This window comes from Schistocerca nitens, chromosome 2, assembly GCF_023898315.1.
Source record: "Schistocerca nitens isolate TAMUIC-IGC-003100 chromosome 2, iqSchNite1.1, whole genome shotgun sequence".
Taxonomy (NCBI): Eukaryota; Metazoa; Arthropoda; class Insecta; order Orthoptera; family Acrididae; genus Schistocerca; species Schistocerca nitens.
Window position 1 is genome coordinate 366,583,590 of NC_064615.1, and position 24,864 is coordinate 366,608,453.

Genomic DNA, 24,864 nt, shown 5'->3' on the forward strand with positions numbered 1-24,864 from the left:
CTCGGTCGTTTCCGGAGCGCGGTTCCTTACCTCGTATTGATATGTTTACACTTCTCCATCGTCCCTGCAAATACGTAATATCATCGTGGACTCACCTTGTGTAACACGCAAGACGTCTTCTCCATTCTGACTTTACATACTGAACTAAGAGATATGTACATGCACTTCTCACCACAATAGCAGTTAAATCACTTCCACCATCGTTTCCTCACCTGGTGCAGACTCCAATGCAGGTTCAGAAGGGATCTTGGTGTACTCAAGGACTCTCTCCACCGATGTCATCTGGCTGACCACTTCAGTCATTTGCATAATACCATATTGAAGCATACCAGTTAGAATCAGTGACTGTGAAATTGCCAGACCCACACCAGAACCACCGAATGAACCTGCGAATTAATATCTCAGTAAGTAGTAGACATGCAACATTTCACTGAAAGATTGTTAAATGATATGTGGGAAACTCCTACGAAATGGTCAGAGGACTTCAAAAGATGCAAAATTGTTCAAACCTGTATATGGTAATTTCTTAGTTACAGACACTTTTCCGTATCAGATGTTTACTTTGCTTCTGTCTTCTTGTTTGCAGATTTCGAGTTTGGTTTTACAGATAATTTTTGCTTTTCAAATGTCATCTTCTGGTGGCTAAATGAAATGCTCACAATGTCTACGATGAGCTCTAACACAACCTTCTAAATGCCTCATCGTTGACTGCTTTAATCATTTCCATATTGCTGTTGCCTGCTGTATCTGCTGAAATTCTTCTTGAATACGCTGATGAAAAACGTCAACATTAGCAAGAGGTTATGTACACACTGGTTCCGAAAAATAAAAATCTAGTGTACTGAGGTCAAGAGGAAGTCAAGCTGTTGCTTCCACACGACCTATCGCTTCTATCTGCGAAATGCTGATTTAAAATTGTTCTTCCTTGGAGTGCAAAACTGCAGTTGCGAATGTTGACATTATTCGCCACCTTGTCGAAGAAGGATTGCAACATATACAGCAGCACCAGGAATATCCGAGCGAGTAAGACAGTCAGTTATGCGGCCTTCAGGAGCTTGTGTTGGAGCTAATGGTAGACATTTTGAGCATTTCATTCAGCCATCAGAAGATAACTCTGAAAAGACAAACATATCTCTAGATCCAAGCTGGAAGTTTGCAAACAAATACACAGAAACGAAGCCAACATGCAATAATTAAAATTGTCTGTAACTGAGAAAAAAATGAACATATGTTTATGTGAACCTATATGCTTCTCTTTAAATCCTCTATTCATTCCTCAGAGATTTCCCACCTATTAGTTAACACCTCGTATGCGTATTTATGGGCCGGTCGGAGTGGCCGTGTGGTTCTAGGCACTACAGTCTGGAGCCGCGTGACCGCTACGGTCGCAAGTTCGAATCCTGCCTCGGGCATGGATGTGTGTGATGTCCTTAGGTTAGTTAGGTTTAAGTAGTTCTAAGTTCTAGGGGACTGATGGCCACAGCAGTTAAATCCCATAGTGCTCAGAGCCATTTGAACCATTTGAACGTATTTATCCTCCCAGGCACGCAAGAGACAAACTTGGGGAATCACGAAAACACTATCTTATAAAATGATTTCGTACTTCGTGGTAGATGAGAGAGGAAATTTTGATTGATCAAAAAACAAATAAATGAAGTCTGAAGACAAAAAAGGAGGGGATTATGAGAACTGGAATAAGAGCATATCAGTAGAATGAGAAAACTGATTCACGGGAGGACGTTTTTGAAGTTATATATCAGATATATTGGGGGTAAACAGAAGTGAAATCTGATGACTTCTGGTGGGATTGTAAAGTAAAGCTGGAATTTTTTAAAATTATAACATAAATAGGAGTGAAATTTGGTAGTTCTTTACGGATAGTGAGAAGAAAAAAAATGGCTCTGAGCACTATGGGACTCAATTGCTGAGGTCATAAGTCCCCTAGAACTTAGAACTACTTAAACCCAACCAACCTAAGGACAACACACACATCCATGCCCGAGGCAGGACTCGAACCCGCGACCGTAGCGGTCGCGCGGTTCCAGACTGTAGCGCCAGAACCGCACGGCTCGGTCATCAGCGGCCGGCTAGTGAGAAGAAACAGAAAAAGTTGAAACTAGAAACAAGTGAAATGTGATGCTACAGAAACACGTTAAAAACTATATAAACATTTAAATCAACAAATTAATTCATAAGGAACAAAACACAGAAAAATATGTTGAAAAACATTGCCAATAGTAGAAAATGGTTAGTGGAACATGAAGTAAAACTGCTGGAATTGATGAATTTTGCAGACGAGTGAACAGTATTAGGGAAATTAGTAAAAAAATGGCGATCTGATTTCAACATTGTAATCAACAGAGCTGGAACACTAGTGTGGATGGGTGAAAGATGTATTTGAGGCAGAGCTTCTGAAGAGACGGCAGCCAAATCTACATGCTTAGCGAGGTGAATGTTGGCGAGGAGCATCACAATCGTACGTGCAGTCCATTTCAGAGTCCAAAGTGACTTACAAGCGTAGCAGAAACGGCTGAATCAAAGGAAGAAGAGAGTGGAAGCCGCAACGTGCAAACTGGCCACTGAACTTCAGTTAAAGCAACTCCTGGCATCTAAGTAGGATAGCCATCTAGCTTCTAGTGATGAGCGCTTGCAGACTGGGTGCTCCGGCAGACAATGCCTCCTTGCTGGGTAAATACTTCCTACTTCGTCAACTTTCGAAGATACTACAGTAAGCAGAAAAAATCGAGAAACAGCTGGTTCTTTCAAAGGGATTAAATGGCGACCACTAAGAAATTGATAAATTCATATACATCGATTCCGTTGGACCTATTCAGGGATTCAGAGTGAACGTAGAATTTTATCTCCAGTAATGCACGAAACTCAATGATACCATCGTTATGGCCTATAGGAATAACAAGGCACCAGCCTGAAATTTATTTTATTGTATTTATTTTATTGAAACACTAAGATACTAAACACATATGGGAGACGAAATTTATTTCAACATGATTCGGCAGTGGGTTTGCGACATCTAGAAGGAACTATACCGAAAAGAACGTTGTCCTACCTCAAGCAATACAGTAATCAGATCTACTAGTTTAGGGGTGATTTAATTTTTCATCCGAGATGTAACTGAGATGTAAGAAAGTAATCGTGATAAACTAATGAAAACAGTGATGACAAATCGAACAGGAATCTGTCGTACCACTGTCTACTGCATGGTGTCACAGAATTGACACTGACAGTAACTTTGCAAGGAATGGCGTGCGACAATTCTTCGCCGTCAACGCAACTGAATACATTATATTTTGCTCATGTACTAAAGAAGGTGTTCTGATCATAATCCGATGTAAATTCGGTAAGGATTTTACGTGATTTTTTTTACACCCAGTGTATTCATAAGAAAACCTATTGCAAATATTCCTACTGTTAGGCTGCCTTTAGTTAGGAGTAGTTAGTCATAATTGCTTTCCTATTAGAAAATTCATATTAGAGGTAAAAAGTAATTTTGAAAAGGAACACTTTCAGACTGAAAATAAATGTGCTCACGTTTGTAAAACATTAATCACATTTACGCAAATATTGACTATGTACCTGCCGAATTTGTGTCATGTACACAGAAAATTGTGCTCTATCTGCTGATAATTAAGCAATATAATTCTTAGATATGATTCCTTAGATTCCAAAATATGATACAGTTAACATCTAAAAGTGATATTTTGTTGCCTACGGCCTAGTCACCAGCCACACACAAGTGAATAGCGGATACCGTCTTCCAGCAACACATCCGAGGTAGGCCACACCTCCAACAGTAAACACAACGCTGAAAAAGAAAAGCATTCAAACTTAAAGGGAGTACACCGAAAGCAGAAGAGCCACAAAACTATGCCTGTGACCAAAGAGGTGGCAAGCAAAGAAAATGAGAAGAAGGAGGGGAAAATAGATTGACGAGACTGAATCTCATTCAGACATCTCTTTGAAGACAGACGACAGCTTGATGATATCCATCCCTTTGAAGAATCCACACAAGATTCTATTGTTATGACGGACGCAGTACACTTAGGTGCAGAAGATTAAATCTTTGCTAAATTTCGAAGAGGAAAGAGAAATTCAACAGGTACAAATATTTCTGTGCCATATAAAAAGTATTGGAAAATGACCAAAATTTATGGTTCTAGAGTCTATGGACAAGGACAAAATAGTTTTTAAATTAAATGAAAAAGACTTATGTCTTATTAAAAAAAGTGTTTTTACAGTGAATTTTCCGGATCCTCATATTGCTATTGTGATAGGAAATATCAAACGTGGCACCTGTTTTGAGTTTAGTGGCCCTGCTAGTGTTCATGAAACAAAATAAGACAGTGATTCTCTTTTGTGTATGTCTCATTTTTTGTACTAGTGTAAATGTATTAAGTATAATTGATAACACTTCCTACCTATTGTCGATTAACTTTATAAAATTAAAAATAGGAAAAATAAATGAAGACATTTCTGTACTCCACTCTGACCTATGTTTCACGCCACAAATATATCCTATAAACATCCCGCACAGGATAGTCCCAGTTACACAAATTTATTGTTTGATTTTCATTTTTAAGAGCACGACCTTCTAAATTCATTGCAAATAAGTTTCTCATTGTGTACCATATTTTCGACCAGCCATATCATGCAGCAGAAGAGAAGTGTTTCACAGTTACGAAGATGAATAAGTACTCATAGATCTTAATGTAGGTTTACCAAAGTTTTCCTCTTCGAATGATCATTCCTGTCGTATCCCTGAATATTGACTCTTCATCCTGGGACACCCTGTGTACTAAACTCATGAGATGTTGAACATGTCCTGTGACATAATAATTTAAGTAGGGCTCTCACCTACAGAAAGGACGAGGAAACTGTAGGTGACGATTGTAACGAAAATGCTGCTGAGGAAGTCCAACCATATTCCAAGAGTTGACCCGTTTGTTACATACATGAACCATGCAGAGGTATGACGATCCTAAAAAAGAAACCGTTGATTAGTGATTTTGTTATTTCTATAGAAAGAAAGGCTGTCAGGGGAAGGAGAGGTAACGACAATTAATCCCTGACCATCAAACGTTTCTTCAGTCTCCTGGATTAAATTTCAAACCTCTACGCAATGTCCAGTGAATCGACGGAATGTTACACTCTTGGTGGTGACTCGTCCTTAGAATGGTGACGTTGTCCCGGTGGCCCCTTAGTGCTTTTCGCTTCGCGCTCTCATTTTCTTACTGTCGCATAACACAAACATGTCACGACACTTGACACACATCCATTGCAGTCACCTACACTCAGCAGATACAGTACAGGCACAACTCTCAAACGCCACCTGGAAAGGTTGTCTTGTGCGCGGAGTAAGAACACCTTTACCGACTGAGCGGCTGAACAACCATTCGAGGTCTCCCAGACAACAAAGTCATACGACTCTTGCAGTCTCGTTTAATACAAAAGATAAGCTACAGTTGATGTCTCACAGGAGTACTGTGCTCACCCCTCAACTGTCCGCAAAATCAGATCACGTTCTTATGGCTGAATAATACGTCGGGTTTCGGAGACAGAAAATGATATTATCCCTACGATTTTGATTGTTTCACAAACTGAGACATGGTCCATTTTCCTTAATTAATGTTAAGCGTCCATGTTGTTCTGTATCTGAGTGAAAACACACAGTATTTTTGGGAGCCATAACTGACTTTCGCATTGCATTGATGTAGAGAATCAGCTTTTACTTGCTCACATTTGAAACGGATTGCAGCTATGTCTCTTGGTGTGAACAGTGCATTAAGGTGGGCCTGTTTAGGAAATAAGATTAAGTAGGATGGATGTAGAGAGGCACAGATGAAAAAAATTCTTTTATTGGGGGCAATCAAACGAAAATGAGACAGATGGAAAACAAGTAATTAAACTATTTACTGTTTCAAAAGTAACTCTCCTAACTGTTAATACCTTATCTGAATGTGCGACATGTCGGTCAATACCTTCATGGAAAAATGTTTGCGTTTACCTACGGAACCATGATTGTACCCATGATTGTGCCCCTCTTCGTCCGAAGCAAATCGATGGGCACAAACGTGTTTCTTTTCTTTCTTCTTTTCATCGCTCCAAGAACATGGAAATCGCATAGGGAATTATCGGGCCTGTATGGAGGATGTGTAAGGACTTCCCAGAGAAACTTCCGCATCGTACTTGAAGCAACAGCCACACCAGTTCCAGGAAAGTCGTGATGACCTTTTCGTTCGACAGCAAGGACCCGGTACTAGTTGATTTTGTGCAACACGGTGCCACAACTAATGCAAAGCACTTGGGAACTCCGCAAAAACTGAAACGCACCATCAGATCCAAACGCCCAAGAATGTCGGCGGACGGTATCATTCCATTGCGGAATAAAGTCCACCTACACGTTGCCAAGGCTGTTTAGATAACACTGCAGATGATTCGCAGGGAAGCCCTTATACAACCCCCATTCAGTCCCTATCTCTCCCCAAGAGATTTCCGTATTATTGGAGCCCCGAAGAAAGACACTGGTGGCCGTCGGCCAGCATCGGACGGAAAAGTGTGCCACTAGGCACAACCTTTTGTTCCGTATGCAACAGTAAATATCTTTACACGAAGGCACGGGGTGGACGGGTCCTGTCTCACAGTGGGATAAAAGCATAATAACTAATGAAGTATACTTTTGAAATAAGCACTGTTTTGGCCTTGTTGCACAATTTTATTATTAATGTTACTGCTCAACCTAGGTTTCGGGTTATAAGCCCATTTGCAAGTACATTATGGATTCCCAAAGACGGTACTGCACAGATAAACATGATGACAAGGCAAAGATAATCATCTCATCTTCTTAAGGCATCGATCCATAGCTTAATGTACAATTACGTCAATGACCATTTTTTTAACAAATTACACGTTCAGCAATTACACTACAATGTCTTGACTAAAGTTAAACCTCAGCCAAGAACTTTTTAACTACGATGCGCTGGGGCCCAAAGTTTTCCTTCTATCCTGGAGTTTTGATTTCATCTAAAAGAGTTGAATAATTGAACTTGGTTTGCTCGTTTAATAATAGGTGTCGGGATATACACATCTGTCTTTTAATTTCAAAAATTTCTAATTGGTTGAGTTTGGCCCCCTTTTCCTCTCTGTGTAAGACTTGTACATCTATTACGTATTTCTGGTTATTGTTCAGGCAATGTTCTGCAAAAGCTGAATCACGCTTCTCAATCTCCAGCTTCTGTCGTGTTCTTTAAGTCTGGTGCTGATTGACCTCCTCGTCTATCCAATGTAGCAAGACTGACACGGCATGTGATTTTATAAACTCCACTTCTGGTGATAGCTGGTTGTCTGTCCTTTGCATTGAACAAGGAACTACCTATTGCCTGAAGAACATAGAAAAACACAGAGAAACCCTTTGCCTTCAAGATGTTACTTATGCTATTTGATGTTTTCCCTATAAAAGGTTATATCCACCATTTCTTTTCCTGTTTCTGTGTTTTTCATTGGGGACAGTAGGGACCTGGCTTGCTTCTTCATCTTTTTCTCTAAAATTTTATCAGTGGTGTTGGAGTAATATTCATTATTTGTGGCTATTGTTTCTATTCTGTTAAGTTCCTGATCAAAGACTTCTTGGGACATGGGGATAGTTTTTTTAGTTTAGTTGCGTTTTAGTTATGCCTTGTTCTGTAGATCATCTTCCTGATAATTTTATTGATATGATGTGGAACAAGGCAGATTACAAGACACAAATACACATGAATAGTATTAATATTACTAAAATTTTTAGTTCTACAAATGCAACTAGATTTAGAGGTACATTTTTTTACCAGTTCTGAAACAGAAATAGAAGGAGTTGGGGGAAAGGAATGATTTTAAGCTAGATTTAAAACTTTATCTGCTACCTGCCACACACTTTATGTTGTTGGGCAAATGATCAAAGATTTTTGTTGCTGAATAATATACTCCTTTTTGAGAAACTGACAGCTTCAATAACGGATAGGAGACGGTGGATTATGTGATGGAATGCTGCATGTTTGTAGGTTGTAGGATGTTGGGAGGAAGCTAGGATGAAAGTGTCAGTGAAGGAATCTTTCTGCTAAATTTTAAATTTGTGGTTACTGTCCTCTATCTTTAAGCTAACGTCCAGGAAATTTATGCTGGCCCCCACAACTCTATGCTGACCTTTATGTTAGTGTGCCACTGGTTCATATTTTTCACAAATTTATGGAGTTGCCTATTAGAACCTTTCCACATACAAAGAATATCACCTACATAGCTGTACCAATACACAACATGTTTTGACAGTGGTTCTCTCTTAAGAAAATCAGTCTCTCACTTGTCCATGAACATTTCTGCTAGTAAGGGGGATAAAGATGAGCTCATTGCCAGACCATCTGCTTGCTGATAATAGCTCCTTTGAAACCAGAAATAATTTTGATTTAAACAACATTCCGCTCCACTAGCAGCGCTCAGCTGCCCTTCTGGATTTATGTTGTATGAATACAATGACTGCGACACAATATCTACACAGCCTTTCACTGGAATACATGTGAACAAGCTATGCGCTTCAAAAGAGACTAATTTTGCATTTATTGGAACTGTAACATCTGTTAACTTGTTAACTAAATCCAAACTATTCTTACTGCTATATTTCCCTTCGAAGTTCAGTTTCTTCTTCAAGATGGCGTTGATTCTCCTGGCAACCTTATGCACTGGAGCTTGAATTGCAGGTACCACAGGACGGATTGACACTTCTGGTTTGTGGAACTTCAGTAAATCATACTGCTGTGGTGCACTAGGTTTCATTTCCAGCATGCTCTTACAGGTATATTCAGAAAAAGATTTTGGAGCTGTTGTTTACTACCTGCTTAGCCTGATCATTGTAACTAACTGTTGAGTTTCTCTGTAGTTTTTGTAGCTGCACTGACTGGAAAAAATCCTCTACTTTGCTTGCATTATCTGTTTAGTTTAACAGCACTATAGCCCCTCCTTTATCTGCCATAGTCTGGCAATGGGCTCACCTTTATCCTCCTTACTAGAAGAAATGATCATGGACAGGTGGGAGACTGATTTTCTGAGAGAACCACTGACAAGACATGTTATGTATTAGTACAGATATGTAGAAGATATTCTTTGTATGTTCAAAGGTTCCAATAGACAACTCCACAAATTTATAAACGTAAAAAGATGAAGAAGCAAGCTAGGTCCTTACTGTCCCCAATGAAAAACACAGACGAACTGGAAAAGAAATGGTGCAGATTACCTTATATAGGGAAAACATCAAATATCATAAGTAACATCTTGAAGGCAGAAGGGTTTCTCTGTGTTTTTCTATGCTACTCAGGCAATAGGTAGTTTCTTGTTCAATGCAAAAGACAAACAACCAGCTATCACCAGAAGTGGAGTTTATAAAATCACATGCAGTGTCAGTCTTGTTACATTGGATAGACGGGGAGATCAATCTGTACCAAGCTTAAAGAACACCACGGCAGCTGGAGATCGAGAAACGTGATTCAGCCTTTGCAGAACATTGCCTGAACAGTAACCAGAAATACATAATAGATGTACAAGTCATTCACACAGAGGAAAAGGAGGCCAAACTCAACCAATCAGAAATTTTGGAAATTAAAAGACAGATGTGTATATCCCGACACCTATTACTAAACGAGCAAACCAAGTTCAGTTATTCACCTCTTTTAGATGAGCTCAGAACCCCAGGATAGAAGCAAAACTTTGGGCCCTGGTCCATCATAGTTAAAAAGTTCTTGGCTGAGGCATAACTTTAGTCAGGTCATTGTAGTGTTATTGTTGAACGTTTAATAATGTATGTAATTTGTTAAAAATGGTCATTGACGTAATTGTGTATTAAGCTATGGATCGATACCTTAAGAAGTTGATATGAATATCTTTGCCTTGTCATTATGTTTATCTGTGCATTATTATCTTTGGGAATCAGTAATGTACTTGCAAATGGGCTTATAACCCAACACCTAGGTCGTGCAGTTACACTGATAACGAAATTGTGAAACAAGGTCAATAATTGTTTGTTTAGTTAAGTTAGAATGTTTCACCAAAAATCCACAGTTGATTCAATTAAAATGAAATAATAAACTGTTTCCTTACTTTTCTACATCTGTCTCGTTTTCATTTGAGTGACCTCTATATAAAAGAATGCGATGTTGATATGGAAAAGATAAAGATGTTCCTGGAAACGTGCTCCTGCAAATCAGCAGAGTGTGGAAGTAAAAAATATACTTTCGGAAGCACAGAGAAGAAGAAAGTGGAAACATATGCAGTGGAACGCTATCGAACAATGTTAAAACTTATGTGGACATGAAAATTGCGAAATGAAGAACTAGTAAAGGAAGGGGGAAGATTTCTATGAAAGACCGTTACCAGGAAAAGAGAACTGTATTTGGGATATCTCCTATGACAACTATGAATACACTGTCTGACAAAACAAGTGAAGCACCAGACGGGGAGGAGGAAACGAAATGATTCTTAACGGTTCGAGGAGGCATGTCCAGTTATTTCAGTGATTACAATGTCGAATAAAATTGACAGAGGTCTTCGCAGTATGATCCCACTTATCTGTTTGAATGTGCACCCCATTTGGCATGGATGTATGCATTGAGTTGGGTGTGAAGGTTGCTATAAAGTCGTTGAATGACCTCCTGAGGCAAGATGGCCCACAGCTGTTATTAGTGATCCTTGATAGCCTGGATAGTGGGACTGGTACAGAGTTGACATCCGAGATAGTCCAACTCGTGTTCTGTCGGAGACAGAAGGGGGCTCTTGGTGGGCATAGGAGTACCCCAACATTACATATAGAATTCTTAGAGAAATATGCCATGTGTGGACACGATGGGATGTAACACCCAGGGTATCTGTGTCGTACCCTTATGCTGTCAGAGTTCCCTCAGTCACTGCCAGCTGCGACTATAACTCATACCTGGTAGTTGCCCATACTGTGACATGAGGAGTAACACCGCTTGTATGACAAAGGCATATGTTCTATGAAACCTCTGCCAGGTCGTTGCCATATTCCCGACTATGGTCATCCGGGATTGAGCAGAACCGCAAATTATCACTAAACACAATGTGATGTCATTCACAAGTAGAGTCCATGCTCTCTAATCACACAAAACACAGCCGTGTTTGTTGTGGCCTTAATGACAACCTACGCATGGGACTGTATTTCCTACACATGCAATTGATAGCCTCTGACCAATGGTGCAGGATGACACAGAAAGTTCCTGGGGGGGAGCGTTACCTATTTTCGGACGGTAGGCGAAGATATGATGGGGTTGTGATGTACTCTGTGCACAACGCAGCTATCCTTTATTATGGTTCTCAGGTGTGATCGGCTGGAACACTGATGACCAGCATGCCTGCCCTCACATCCCCATCCCATCCATCATCAGGCCACTGTCCCATTCGAACGCTCCACAGATCTGGGCACAGTACTATTCACCCAACTGGCCAAATGGAGCCCCACAACAAGACTCCTTCACAACTCTCTCAGGCGCTGATAATGCTGTCTCACACGGTTACGTGGAATCTCAGGGTCTTTCACGGTGGTCTTTCAACATCTGACGCTCCTCAAGCCTCTTATGTACCCTACCAGGCCTGGTAACAACACTAAACACGAACAGCGCTAGTGTACTCTGGCGGCCCTTCTACCTGTCACGGAGAACCCCAACTCTAATCATTGACATACATGCTGACGGTTTCTTCGACATCCGAAGATGCCTTCCGGGTGCTTCACTTTTCGTATCAGGTAGTGTAGTATATACTAGGTGCTGGAAGGAAAACACAGTGACAAAATAATGCAGTTATACAAAACTACAACACACATGACGCACTGTGCAGGATGGGTTTAGTAACTATGGAGAGAACAAAATATTATCATAAAGTAGGAATCTACGAAGAATAGCTTGAAATCAGCCGAAAGAATTATGCTTTTATAATAAATAAAACTCGGGTAAATGTCTCTTAGACGTATGTTTCAGTCATAATCTTCGTTTTTACGACAATATTATTAAGTACGAGAGTTTAGAATCCTGTCTTCACAACAGATGGGAATCACCACAACCGCAATTTTTAATTTGGACTCTAGGAGATCCTCGACGTCCTCTTAAACCCAGTGCCTCGAAATCGGGTTTAACATGTGGTGAGAGACGATTTTTCATTTTATCCAGGAGACTGAAATGAGTAGCTCACAGAAAATACTAATTGGATCTGCGTCCTTAGCCAGTGGTATTCTTTTCGCAGAAGTAGCAGCGAGGTTCAAAAATTCTGCTTGAAACTAGCTGCTATCGTTCTCCATGAAAGGGTTGGCATGTAATGCAGCTCTACTCACGCAATTGAGGAAATTACATATAAATGTTCAGTAGTACCCGTCAACATCTTTCCTCGAATCTTCAGAAAATATGAAATATGTATTAGCCTATGCCTCAAACTACACATAATTGGCTGTATAAGGGGGCACTCACCTGGTGGGAGTCGAATTCCTTTCTGACGATGTCCTGAATCCCTGATGCTCTAATTGTGGCCAACCCATTAAGTGTGTCGGAGAGGTGAGAGAATACGGGGCTCCTCCCTGAAACGTTACATCACACACACAATTCGAGAAATATTTTCGCATACGAATCGCTAACGGCAGATTGCTGATATATAGTTATTACGAAATTTTTATACAGTAACCTATAGAGTAGTTAATGTCTGAATGTGAACAAACTGTTTCCCACTTTAGCTTTGTTATCCTATCATCAGAAGGCAACTGACTAGCATCCATAACAGACACTAATGAGCAAGAAATCGAACTTTTAGCAATCACTGATCAAGATTTTGCTAGGCAATGCAACATCGAGTTCTGATCATTCTTGCTATCTATCAAATGTGTTGCAACTGTTTGTGGCTTTGTGTGGTAGATGAGTATGGGACAGTGATTGAGAGTGGAATAAGTTTCAATTTAAATAGATGCCACTGTACGAGAAACACATTTCAATACAAATATCACATGCACTTTAACTGCGAATAATATATACACATCTGGGAGGACGCTGGTTGTTACATATTGTGCAGCATGACAGTAACGTAATTTTAGTGTCAGTATACAGGAACGTTAAATTATTGTTAGCATAATGAATAATATGTGGCAGACGACTGTCGGTTGTCACGGGATAACCAAAATGCCGATTCGTAATAAACTAATGCTTGTCGAACCAATTACAGTTTGTTTCATACTTAATCTTAAGGATGATACTTTTTACCAAGAGCGGACGCGAGAATCCATTAATGAAGCTACAGACTGTCATTGTTGTCTGTAAAGATATTTCTTCAAGGTTTTAACTGTCGTAAAGAAAGAAACAAGACACAAACAAAATTTTGAAAGTTCCTTGCTACTTTCGAGTTACATCTTTTATTCATTATATTTTTCTTTCCGTAAGTCGAGGTATTTATATCTGCAGTATTTTGTGTGATTATTCTGTGGTAAGCTTCGACTGATCAAAATAAGCTCGTTGTGCAATCTCTTTGAGTGTTGTAAGGGTACCATTGTCGATACCATTACCAAGTAACCGATTACACACATCTCCTTCCATTAGATATCACATCACTGGCCTTCTTGAAGGATCATGTATGTAACGGTTCGCACCAACAGGCGGGTAGTCACCCCGTCAGATGACGAAAACCTTAGCGACGCAGTTCAGTCTGCGACGAGCGGATAATGATGACGGTCGAGGTGCGGCCACAGTGTCGGAATGGTTTATGCTAATTTGAGGAAGATTTGCATTATTAACATTCTGAAAAGTTAACGGAGGAAGTAATTCTGTAATTGTGGAAGAAGTTTTATAAGTAAAAGTGAGATCTGCAGATACTATGAGTGTTACCCCAGTTAACGCTACGTGGGTGTTTCAGGAATAGCGAAGTGACCTTTTATGTTATCGGGCCTGCAAGAAGTAATATTGTGTGTCAGTAAATCAGACTAACCTTTCAGAACGTACTTTTCAAGTTAAATCTGACATTGTGGCTAGACGGCGGGAATGCTTGAACGTGCATATGAGAATGATTACATGACCTTCTTTTTGGTCTCAGAATTAACAAACTTTATTTCCATGGAATAACTTTTATCATTTCACAAACATCGTTAAATATAGATCGCTATAATCTTAGGAACGAGTGCATAGGTAAGCTGTAGTTACATGGTAGAATTCAATAACTGTCTATGTATCTGGATTACTCAACATTACTCTTCTCTTATTTTTCTGAGAGTCAAGTGAATCATTAAACAACAAAGAGGGCTGTTACACGTACCAGTGCTTGCGTGTAAAACAATAATTTGCAGTACGGAAGTAATCGTAGACACTGAACAGAGAAAATGTTTCACAAAAGAGAATTGTGAGAACGGGAACTAAGCATACGTGGATAACGTTTTCCATCACATTTGTATTACGCGGCATAAACATCGCATAAACCTCGCATCGTGATGCATCGCGTCTGCAGTAGTACGCTCTATCGGCATAGACAGAAAAAAGTAAATGTCGCACATAACTGAGCAAAGGGCGTAGTACGAGGGCTATCCACAAAGTACATTACGTTTTCGTTTGTGTCCGTTAGGGGCGGGGCTAGCGCGGCCCTCTTGGTGTCATGGCATTCCGCCGATCAGTCGGCATCCTGCCGTGCTAGTGAGAGGTTCGTGCTGTACCCTGTTGAGTTACTGTGACAGTTTGAAATGTCAGCGCTAATTGAAAATGCCGCGAAGTGTGAAGTGCGTGCTGTAATAAGGTTTCTGACTGCAAAAAACTGTATACCGATAGAAATCTATCGGCAGCTTTGTGAAGTGTATGGGGACAACATAATCGCTGAAGGTGGAGTGCGTCAATGGGTCATAAAATTTAAAAATGGCCGAACTAACGTTCACGAGGAAGAGCGAAGTGGAAGACCCAGCATAGTGACAGCCGAACTTGTCGAAAAAGTCGATGCCGCGGTCCGTGAAAACCGTAATTTCACAATGACGAAACTCTCTATTAGTTTTCCACAAATTTCACGAAGTTTGTTGCACGAAATCATTACCGAAAAGCTTGGTTACCACAAGTTTTGTGCAAGATGGATACCAAAAATCTTGACAGAGATTCACAAAAATCAGCGAATGGCTGCAGCGTTAACGTTTTTGGACGCTTACGAGAAAGATGGCGACTCATTAATCGATCGCATCGTTACTGGTGACGAAACATGAGTTAAGCATGTGAACTGCGAGACAAAATTACAGTCAATGCAGTGGGGGCACACAAATTCCCCCCCCAAACCCAAGAAATGCATGCAGACAATGTCGGCAAGGAAGGTGTTGGTGACTGTCTTTTGGGACAAATGGTTCAAATGGCTCTGAGCACTATGGGACTTAACATCTTAGGTCATCAGTCCCCTAGAACTTAGAACTAGTTAAACCTAACTAACCTAAGGACATCACACACATCCATGCCCGAGGCAGGATTCGAACCTGCGACCGTAGCAGTCGCGCGGTTCCGGACTGCGCGCCTAGAACCGCGAGACCGCCGCGGCCGGCCTTTTGGGACAGAAAAGGTGTGATTTTTGTGGATTTCCTGGAAAGAGGCACTACAATAAACTCTCAAACGTATTGCTAAACTCTGCACAACCTCAGAAGAGCAATACAAAACAAGCGCAGTGGAAAGTTGGGCTCAAAGATCTTGCTGATTCACGACAACGCCCGGGCCCACACGACAAATGCCACTCGTGAGTTCTCGAATCTTTTAAGTGGGAGTTGTTTCCTCATCCGCCGTACAGTCCCGACCTGGCACCGAGCGACTTCCACTTATTCCCAGCAATGAAGAAGTGGTTGGCTACGCAGCGTTTTGATGACGACGCACAGCTTCAAGAAGAGGTAACCACGTGGTTGAAGGCGCAGGCGGCCGAATTTTACGACGAAGGAATTTCCAAGCTCGTCCATCGCTACGATAAGTGCCTTAATTTAAATGGCAACTATGTAGAAAAGTAGTATTTAAGTGTGGCTTTCATCTGTATATAATAAAAAAAATTCCAATACTTTATTTATTTTTAATTCCAAAACGTAATGTACTTTGTGGATAGCCCTCGTATTTCGTGGCATTGCATTGCTGCTTGGAGCGATTAACAGTATAATAAATGTGCTGTTAATAATAAAACAGTTTGTGTAGGATAATTTACTGTACTGTGTGCGGATCCATTTCATGTCGTGTAGTTACAAATCGAATGTTGATTTCATGGACAAGTTAACAGATACGACTAGCACAGGATCTTGTACCGAATTTTTGGAAAAGGATTTGGGTAAGAACTGGTACTCAGATAAACCATTGAAAGAATAGGACCGTAAGTAATAAGGCAGCTATCTTCTGGTATATGAAGACTTTTGGTGGAAACTGTTGTTAATGCAGCTTATTAGGTGAATCAAATTTTTGGGCAGATAGAGAACGAAGAAAGATTAGATACATACATGACTTTAAGAGATTCATCACAGAGAAATATTCATAGTAGTGGGCCAGAACCGATTAGCACAGAGATGAGAATGCTCCCATGTATAGGCACAGCCAGAGACTGCAATGACATAATCAACCACAGTTTCACGGAAAAAAACATCGGTTACTGCAGAGATGGCGAATTTCAGCGTAGATCTTGGAGAGAAAATGACAGTGAAAATACATCACATTTGGAGAATGAACGATTTGATGTCAGAGAAACACGTGTTTGGCAGAGACAAGAGATAAATGACGTAGCAGAGGGCGAGCTATAGTTAGGATGTGGACCTGGTTCAGAACTTCGCACAAAGAGTCATCTGTTTCAAACAACTATCACAGTAGGAGCTGTGTAAAGAAAGAGTTGGGGGCAGCACAGAGCAGGGGCGGATTAATGAAGTTTCGTGGGTGGGGGCGGTTGCCTGGAACAGAAGGAAGATCAAGAGGTCCTCTTCTTGAAAGTTAAGGAAAAAAATCTTCAAAAACTACTGATTTAAGCTGTTCTGATATTTAAAAATGTCAAACAATTGCAAAAATGTATTTTACTCGTATTTCAGACAAAAAAGTTTTCAATTTCTTGAAATTTTTATTTGTAAATCCTTTTACATAAATGTTAACACACAGCAACAAGCTCATAAGCCGTTGTTAACGCAGAGTTGATGTTGTTGTTGTTGTTGTGGTCTTCAGTCCTGAGTCTGGTTTGATGCAGCTCTCACATAGAGTAAAGCTGCATGCCCTCGGGAAAAATTATGGCCGTAGTTTCCCCTTGCTTTCAGCCGTTCGCAGTACCAGCACAGGAGGGCCGTTTTGGTTAGTGTTGCAAGGCCAGATCAGTCAATTATCCAGACTGTTGCCCCTGCAACTACTGAAAAGGCTGCTGCCCCTCTTCAGAAACCATACGTTTGGTTCAAATGGCTCTGAGCACTATGGGACTTAACATCTGAGGTCATCAGTCCCCTAGAACTTAGAACTACTTAAACCTAACTAACCTAAGGACATCACACACATCCATGCCCGAGGCAGGATCCGAACCTGCGACCGTAGCGGTCTCGCGGTTCCGGACTGTAGTGCCTAGAACCACTCGGCCCATACGTTTGTCTGGCCTCTCAACAGAGACGCCTCCATTGTGGTTGCATCTATGGTACGGCTATCTGTATCGCTGACGCACGCAAGCCTCCCCACCAACGGCAAGGTCTATGGTTCATGGGGGAGGTAGAGTTGATAAGCAAATTAAAAGCAAATAAATTGAAATTAGAATAAAATACTTTTAAAACTGTAGTTCTTAGCGTGTTGACAGTTATATTTTTTCCAGCTTAGTTCATATATTGTAAAGCGTGCTGCTGTGGCAGATTGGTAACCTCACAACTCGAACAGGAGGGGGAGCACAAGTCACTGGTACAGGTAGTACATTCTCTAGGGCACACAAAGTAAGACAGTATGGAGAATACTGATTAAATGTCTGAATCCATGGACCAAGACTCTAAATTCGCTTGCGTATCTATGGCGCAGATTACAAAAATTACCATCTGATATTAATTTAGTTTAGACTCTCCACCCTCCCCCCCCCCTTTTAATCCGCCCTTTGGACAGAGACCAGTAACTGTGATTAAAGCAGAAAGTGTGTGATGAACACAGAATTAATTACTCTATGAAGAAGGAAGAACAGTTAATTAGGAAGCATATCAAAGCAAAAGTGTGTGGAGAAGAAACTTGTATTCTTATGGTTTCTGAATGTCAAGAATCAATTAATAGGATGAAGGACAGGCCACATAAACCATTCTGTTGTCACCAGTATAATAAGACCATAAGTAAAGAAGACCGCTGTAGAAAACAAATTACAAGAGTTGTTGTTGGCACTTGTACAAGAATACATTGATGAACATAGCAGCAGGGTAATGGAAACAATGACCACAATTAAAAAGTTGAGAGGCCAGACAAACGTATGGGCCGGACTGCATGGCCGAGTGGTTCTAGGCACTACAGTCCGGAACCACGAGACCGCTACGGTCGCAGGTTCGAATCCTGCCTCGGGCATGGATGTTTGTGATGTCCTTGGGTTAGTTAGGTTTGACTAGTTCTAAGTTCTAGGGGACTAATGACCTCAGCAGTTGAGTCCCATAGCGCTCAGAACCATTTGAACCATCTGAAGGCCTGAGTTCCGTTATTTTTACAGAATTTTACAATTTTGCAAGCCAAAGTGGGATGGCGGTGTAAGGATACCATTGTTATCAATACCCTAAGTAAGTAATCGATTAGAAACAATTACTTCCGGTGGACTTATAGAATGTTCCGGTTTCTAACGGTTCGTACCAACAGATGTGTAGTCTCCCAATTAGATCGCGCACATTAGTTCAGAAGTGGTAGAAGCAGTTCACTCTGAGACGAGAGGCCAACGACGAGGGTCAGGTTGCGGCCCCAGTGTCGGAATGGCTTACTGATTAAGATTTTGATGCGTTCAGTGAACAGAGGAAGTAATTCTATAATTATTGTGGAAGTAGTTTTCTGAATATATTTGCGAGGAATCGGAAGTTATAAGTGGAAGGGAGATCTCCATTGTTTACGATTGTTGCTACCATTAATGCCACGTAGGTGTCTTAACATTAAGAAATGAGTGACTTTATCATTTGATGGACATCGTTAAATATAGATCCCTACAGTCTTAGGAAGATGTGCATAGGTAGGTTTCATTCACATGGTAGAATTGAGTAACTGCCTGTGTATCTAGATGTACTCGCCAATTCTCTCGTTTGTCCTGTAGCCAAGAGAAATATTAAATATCAAAGGAGGTGGTTGCAATCCCTTCAGCCGGCCGGGGTGGCCGAACGGTTCTAGGCGCTACAATCTGGAACCGCGGAACCACTACGGTCGCAGGTTCGAATCCTGCCTCGGGCATAGATGTGTGATGTCCTTAGGTTAGTTAGGTTTAAGTAGTTCTAAGGGGACTGATGACCTCAGAAGTTAAGTCCCATAGTGCTCAGAGCCATTTGAACCATTTGAATAATCCCTTCTATGGCATATCTGGGAGGTCAGTCTGACCATCAGCCAATGGGGCGCCTTCGCAATTTTAAAATCACAAGATCTTCCTTGTTCGCATGAGCATTCACCATTCTACTCTGTTTCCTGGTGCTGTCGAATTTTGCCTTTATCTGATATCGGTGCGAGCAGCTTCGAAATTTCTGCTATGATGAAGAAGCGTGAGCTGTCTTTTGAATTACTTGTTATAGTAAATATAAGGCGAATGCATAGAATGTTTCGTTAGAGAATTTGAAATTTCTACACAGTTTGAAAAACGTCGTGGAAGGAGGCGCCGTTTTCCATAAACTTTATTCATGTAAAACTATCTTCTTAAATACCTTAAGAGCTCTGTATTGAGAAATATGCAAATCTGCTATGTTACTGTATTCCTATTCTCTTTATTCTTTAATTGAATAACCTCCTTTTTACTTATCATGACAACTACATTTCGGCTTTTAGTTCCAATGACTTTGCCTCGTAGCAGTGCAGACTTTTTCAAGACTGAGCGAGAAGGTAAGTTTCACACGGTGTGGCCACTAGCGGCAAACCCTCAGCTTCCAGATAAATGTCTTTAAAATGACTGGCGAAACAAGAGCGACGCAAGGGTGACATCAGCTGCTGGGGCAGACACTACAGTTCTGGAGGGGGCGGCCGGATGTATTAAGTCTTTTTTACCTCTGAAGTATACAATTGGCACGAGGCCCGGCGAAAACTCGGAAAATGCTTTCTCGTCACAGTATTACTGCATTTCTCTCTTGGAAGGCAAAATCTGAGAATTTCGGCCGAGGAACGGGGCCGGCCGCGGTGGTCTCGCGGTTCTAGGCGCGCAGTCCGGAGCCGTGCGACTGCTACGGTCGCAGGTTCGAATCCTGCCTCGGGCATGGATGTGTGTGATGTCCTTAGGTTAGTTAGGTTTAAGTAGTTCTAAGTTCTAGGGGACTGATAACCACAGCAGTTGAGTCCCATAGTGCTCAGAGCCATTTGAACCATTTGAACCGAGGAACGGTGGAATTCCCCCACCGGCCACTGACGTTTAGTTTTCTTTCTGTTTTGAGAGTTACTAAGCCAAATTTGAGAAAGCTGCGACTTTAGCACTGTGCACAAACAGAAATGGAGATTGGCTTAAATACTATGACGTCAGAGTGGCGGTAGGAGACGCTTCCCTGGAAAGCATAAAATGCAACATCACGCGGGACCGAACATAATTTTTTCGATGTTGTAATACAGTCCTCCTGCGCTGTGCTCTATCCTGTAATTGGCAGAAGTATGCTAGAAATGATTTAAGAGATGGGAAGTAAAGCTTTGTAAATTCCAATGCGAGATTCTGGCGTTCGGCTGACTGCTTTATGAGATTAGCAGGCATCTCTGTGTCTGGTTGCCCCCGCAGTGGTCACGAGGTACTTACGCTCTGTAATTAGTAACAACCTTCAGTTGTTACAGACTAAACTCTGGTCATAGCCGCGAGATTTGACAGACTCCTGGTTATGATCGCGGAAAGTGGAAAGGATTTAGAAAAAGTTTCGTTTGCTGTACAATGCTAGCGGAGCTTTGGCTACAGGCGCGGCATTATTCAGGAGCTTCACTCAGGATCATATGTTTTACCATTGCGCTGGAATTTTTTCTTCACTTCTTTTGGAAGCTTGGGCAAGTCTAATGATAGGTTCTGCTCTTGCATTGGATACATCCCATCGTTGCCTTTAACTTTGGATAGGATTTTTCGGAAAATGGTTTCAGCGGACGGCAGGTTTAGTCGTGATTGAAGCACTGCCAGACGAGTCTGTAAGCACAGATCCGACATGCCGAGCGCACGCCGACCACCGCCAGTCGCCGTGGCCGCGACGCCGCAGTGCAGCCACTCGCTATGGTAAAGTACCGCTGAGCACTGGCATGGTAGGGAAGTCAGGTGGCAAGCCTGAGACTTAAACTTTCTGTTCAAGAGTTTTTCTTTCCTCTTTCATGCAAGCACAGTATTTCGTCAACATCTGCACTGCACATTAATTTCTGTTCAAGAAGGATGTTTGTCTCATGAACTAGAAGTTTGAATCTGTTGGTTTTCATTTCCCCTCTTCCTATATCAAAACGCACGTCAACTAACTCAATTAAATTCATTACTGTTCTTCTGATGGAGCTAAGGTTCATGTTTAATGTGATCAGCAGTTGCTGAAATCAAGTTCATTGTCCATTTTTATCTGGTGAAAATAAATGGTATTCATTGTACATAATATCTTTGTTTCAAGCAGTAACACCATTCATCCTTGAAATCTGTGTGTTATGAGTGTACAGTCACAGAAGTCCTAAATTTAAATGCATGTAAGTAGTATACTAAGGGGGGTTTTGGGACACATTTTGGGACGTATATACGCAGCTAAGGTTAGCTGCGGTACCGTACCCAAGCTGCCGTCGCTTGTCATCTGTTCATTACGTCACACTTGGCATCCTTCCAGCTGGCGGGCTACACAGGCACGCACGCACAGACGTAAACACGCACACGCACACACACACACACACACACACACACACACACACACACACACACACGTAAACACGCACACGCACACACACACACACACACACACACACACACACACACACACGTAAACACGCACACATGCACACACACACACACACACACACACACACACACACACCTAAACCAGCATATGTAAGATGTAATTCAACATTTATTATACATATTATTTTTGCAAATTAATCCAGCTGTTGTGTGCACTGCTGAATCCAAGCCACTTTACCAGTGCCTTATTTCCTTTCTTACGTATGATTCTCTCAACAATGTACGTTGATGGATATTTTGTTTTTTGTAGCTCTTCTGCATAGAAAGCTCCAGCTATGGGCTGAGATTTGTAATCTTCAAGGAGATATGTTCTCGGATTGGTTTCTTGCACTTTACGTATTTTGAAAATTTCCGTGGATAACGAACTGCGCGAATTATTGCAGTGCGTAGGCGATTTCCGCACTGAACGACACTGGCAGCAAGAATTCCGCCCTGAATCCGCCTGGGACAGCGCTCTCCACGGCGAATCGCTCTGGCAGCACGATTTCCGTATAGGGCTGCACTGAAGGAGGGAATCTCTCAGTGTTGATGACAGTGGACTGGAAGCGCCTAAACGCTGCATCTTCGATATCCTGTTGGGCTGACCTGTTGTCTCCTGGCGATGTGAACCTGGAAATATCGTACTTCGTTAATGGTTGATTCCAATATAACAAGTAATTTTAAGACATTGTCACTGTGCATATTTATGTTACGCGTATCTGCCCACTTATCAAGAAACTGAAGGCATCTTAGGAACACCATTGTATTTTCCTTTGACCCAGACTATTTTATTACACTATCACATACTCGCGAAAATAAACGACAATGCTTATGTCGATGTAAAGACGAAGTCCTAAGTTTTTGTATCACACTAAGCCATATTTCTGATCTGCACGCACGTTACTTTATTTTCGGTATTACTTAGCTGTCACAATTAAACTACTAAGGAGCTGCTTAGTCTCCACCAATAATTTTTAATGCTGGCCCATACATGCAAATCCTGGATTCGATATTTTTAACTCCATGATCACTTTAAAATTTCCTCCGACACAGCCTCTTAGTAACTTCGCCTGCGGCATCAAAATTATCCTTGACTCGCAGTGGTGTTTATCAGGGCTCATAAATGTCAGTGAAAAGATTTCAGGAAACTATGTACCTAAATTATGTTGAACAATCTGAAAGCTTATGGGAAAATCTTAACGCTGTGTCTTTAAAAGCAGCTTTATTGAATTGTCAGGTTTAGCTAAAGGTAATAACATCTAAGTAGCTGCTAGGGTTCATCTTTTTTACTCTCTTACTGCAGCAACTAATTTTGTATTCACAGGGGCTGATTTAACGCCACTTGTAAACAAGGCGTATATTCGAATGCCCAAGAGGTTTTACGTAGCAGGTACGCGGCTAAGGCTGAGTCTCTTTAGTAATTGCTGCAGTCATTTTTGGTGGAAACTCGTTCGATACGATTATGACACTCGCGTCTGATTAGTAATACCTATTCGAAGTGACGCACATGTGCTCTCAGTTTCAATGGAAGTGAGAACCGTCCCATAATATTTTTTACATTCCACGTTACGAAAATCAAACTAAGCATTTCAGTCGTTCGTATGTAATACTCAGTTCTCAGTAAACAGACCACGACAAGTACATGCAAATGGAACTGTATCTTTTGAATACTGCCACAAAAAATGTTAAGCATTACTATAACAATTCATTATTTAACGTTTCAGTGCAGTGGTCTCATTAGTTGTCTATGCAGTTAACAACAAATCTAATAGCAGGAGGACCGCTTTTTAAGTGAATCACCACAGTACATACACATTAAGTAGCACCACTATGTACGACCGAAGGACTAGTGCACTCCTTATGGCACCTTTGGACTGCCAAAATTTGTTCAGCATTAAGAACATACTTTGCATCAACCTCAAGTATGCTTTACTTTTGTTGCCACATTGATAGTGATCCAGCACCCCTTTGTTACACATCAACGAGACAAGTATAGGAAATTTAATTTGCAGACTTTCGAAAGGATTGGTTTCCAGATGCTGTACCATCGAAGTCGCTAGAATACCCCACGTCTCTCTTTGAAGCAGATATTTGCACAAGAAATTCCTGACCGTCTAGATGGCACCTTACATTAACAGCTGAGACACTCAATCATTAATTCAAAATAATGTAATAATTATGCTATTGCGAAATTTACAGATGATGTACCGACCAGTGTGTGCCCTGTTTTACTGAATTTTAGTGTTACTTTATTACACACAGTAATTTATTGCCGAGTAGCTTTAGCAATGATGAAGCATGCTGGGAAGATTAAAATTACCCATGGAAGTGACGTAAGTAATTCTCTGAAGGATATATGCTGTCTTCAGGTGCATCAGCCTCTAGCTGAGTCGAGTGTCTTGTGTTGAAGGCATTATCAACATTTAGAAACTTTACCCAGAAGTGAAGATAAAATGAAGTTTTTCAAAAATTCTGAAGTGATTAGATTTTGTGGCTGTTTATGCATTCCACCAGTCCACATACTTACCGATTTCTGACCAGTGCTTGCATTTTTTTTTCCATGCCAAATCACTACCTTTCTCGAAGCTTTGTAACACCATAATTGGGCAGCAGAATGACAAATTTCGTAATATCACCAAGTTGGAGCTATGTCGCTCAAGTATAAAACTTGTCTTATTGATTGATTTATTTGTTTGACGTCTTCTCGATTAGAAAGTGAAGTATTCTACGTGGCAGTATTAACGTTGAAAAGTAAGTAGTCTTGTGCAACTAGAGTAT

The 24,864-nt window shown here is 41.1% G+C and overlaps 1 protein-coding gene across 1 annotated transcript in view; it reads right to left on the reverse strand.

The window, feature by feature from the left end:
* Nucleotides 1–24,864, reverse strand: part of LOC126235024 (ATP-binding cassette sub-family C member 4-like) — a 181,765-nt gene that overhangs the window by 34,160 nt on the left and 122,741 nt on the right. Inside the window, exons 17-19 of the mRNA XM_049943760.1 lie at nucleotides 12,507–12,613; nucleotides 4,873–4,996; nucleotides 213–386 (exon numbers count right to left, since the gene is read on the reverse strand). Of these exons, the coding sequence (XP_049799717.1) occupies nucleotides 213–386; nucleotides 4,873–4,996; nucleotides 12,507–12,613 (405 nt within the window). The remainder of the gene's footprint in view (nucleotides 1–212; nucleotides 387–4,872; nucleotides 4,997–12,506; nucleotides 12,614–24,864) is intronic.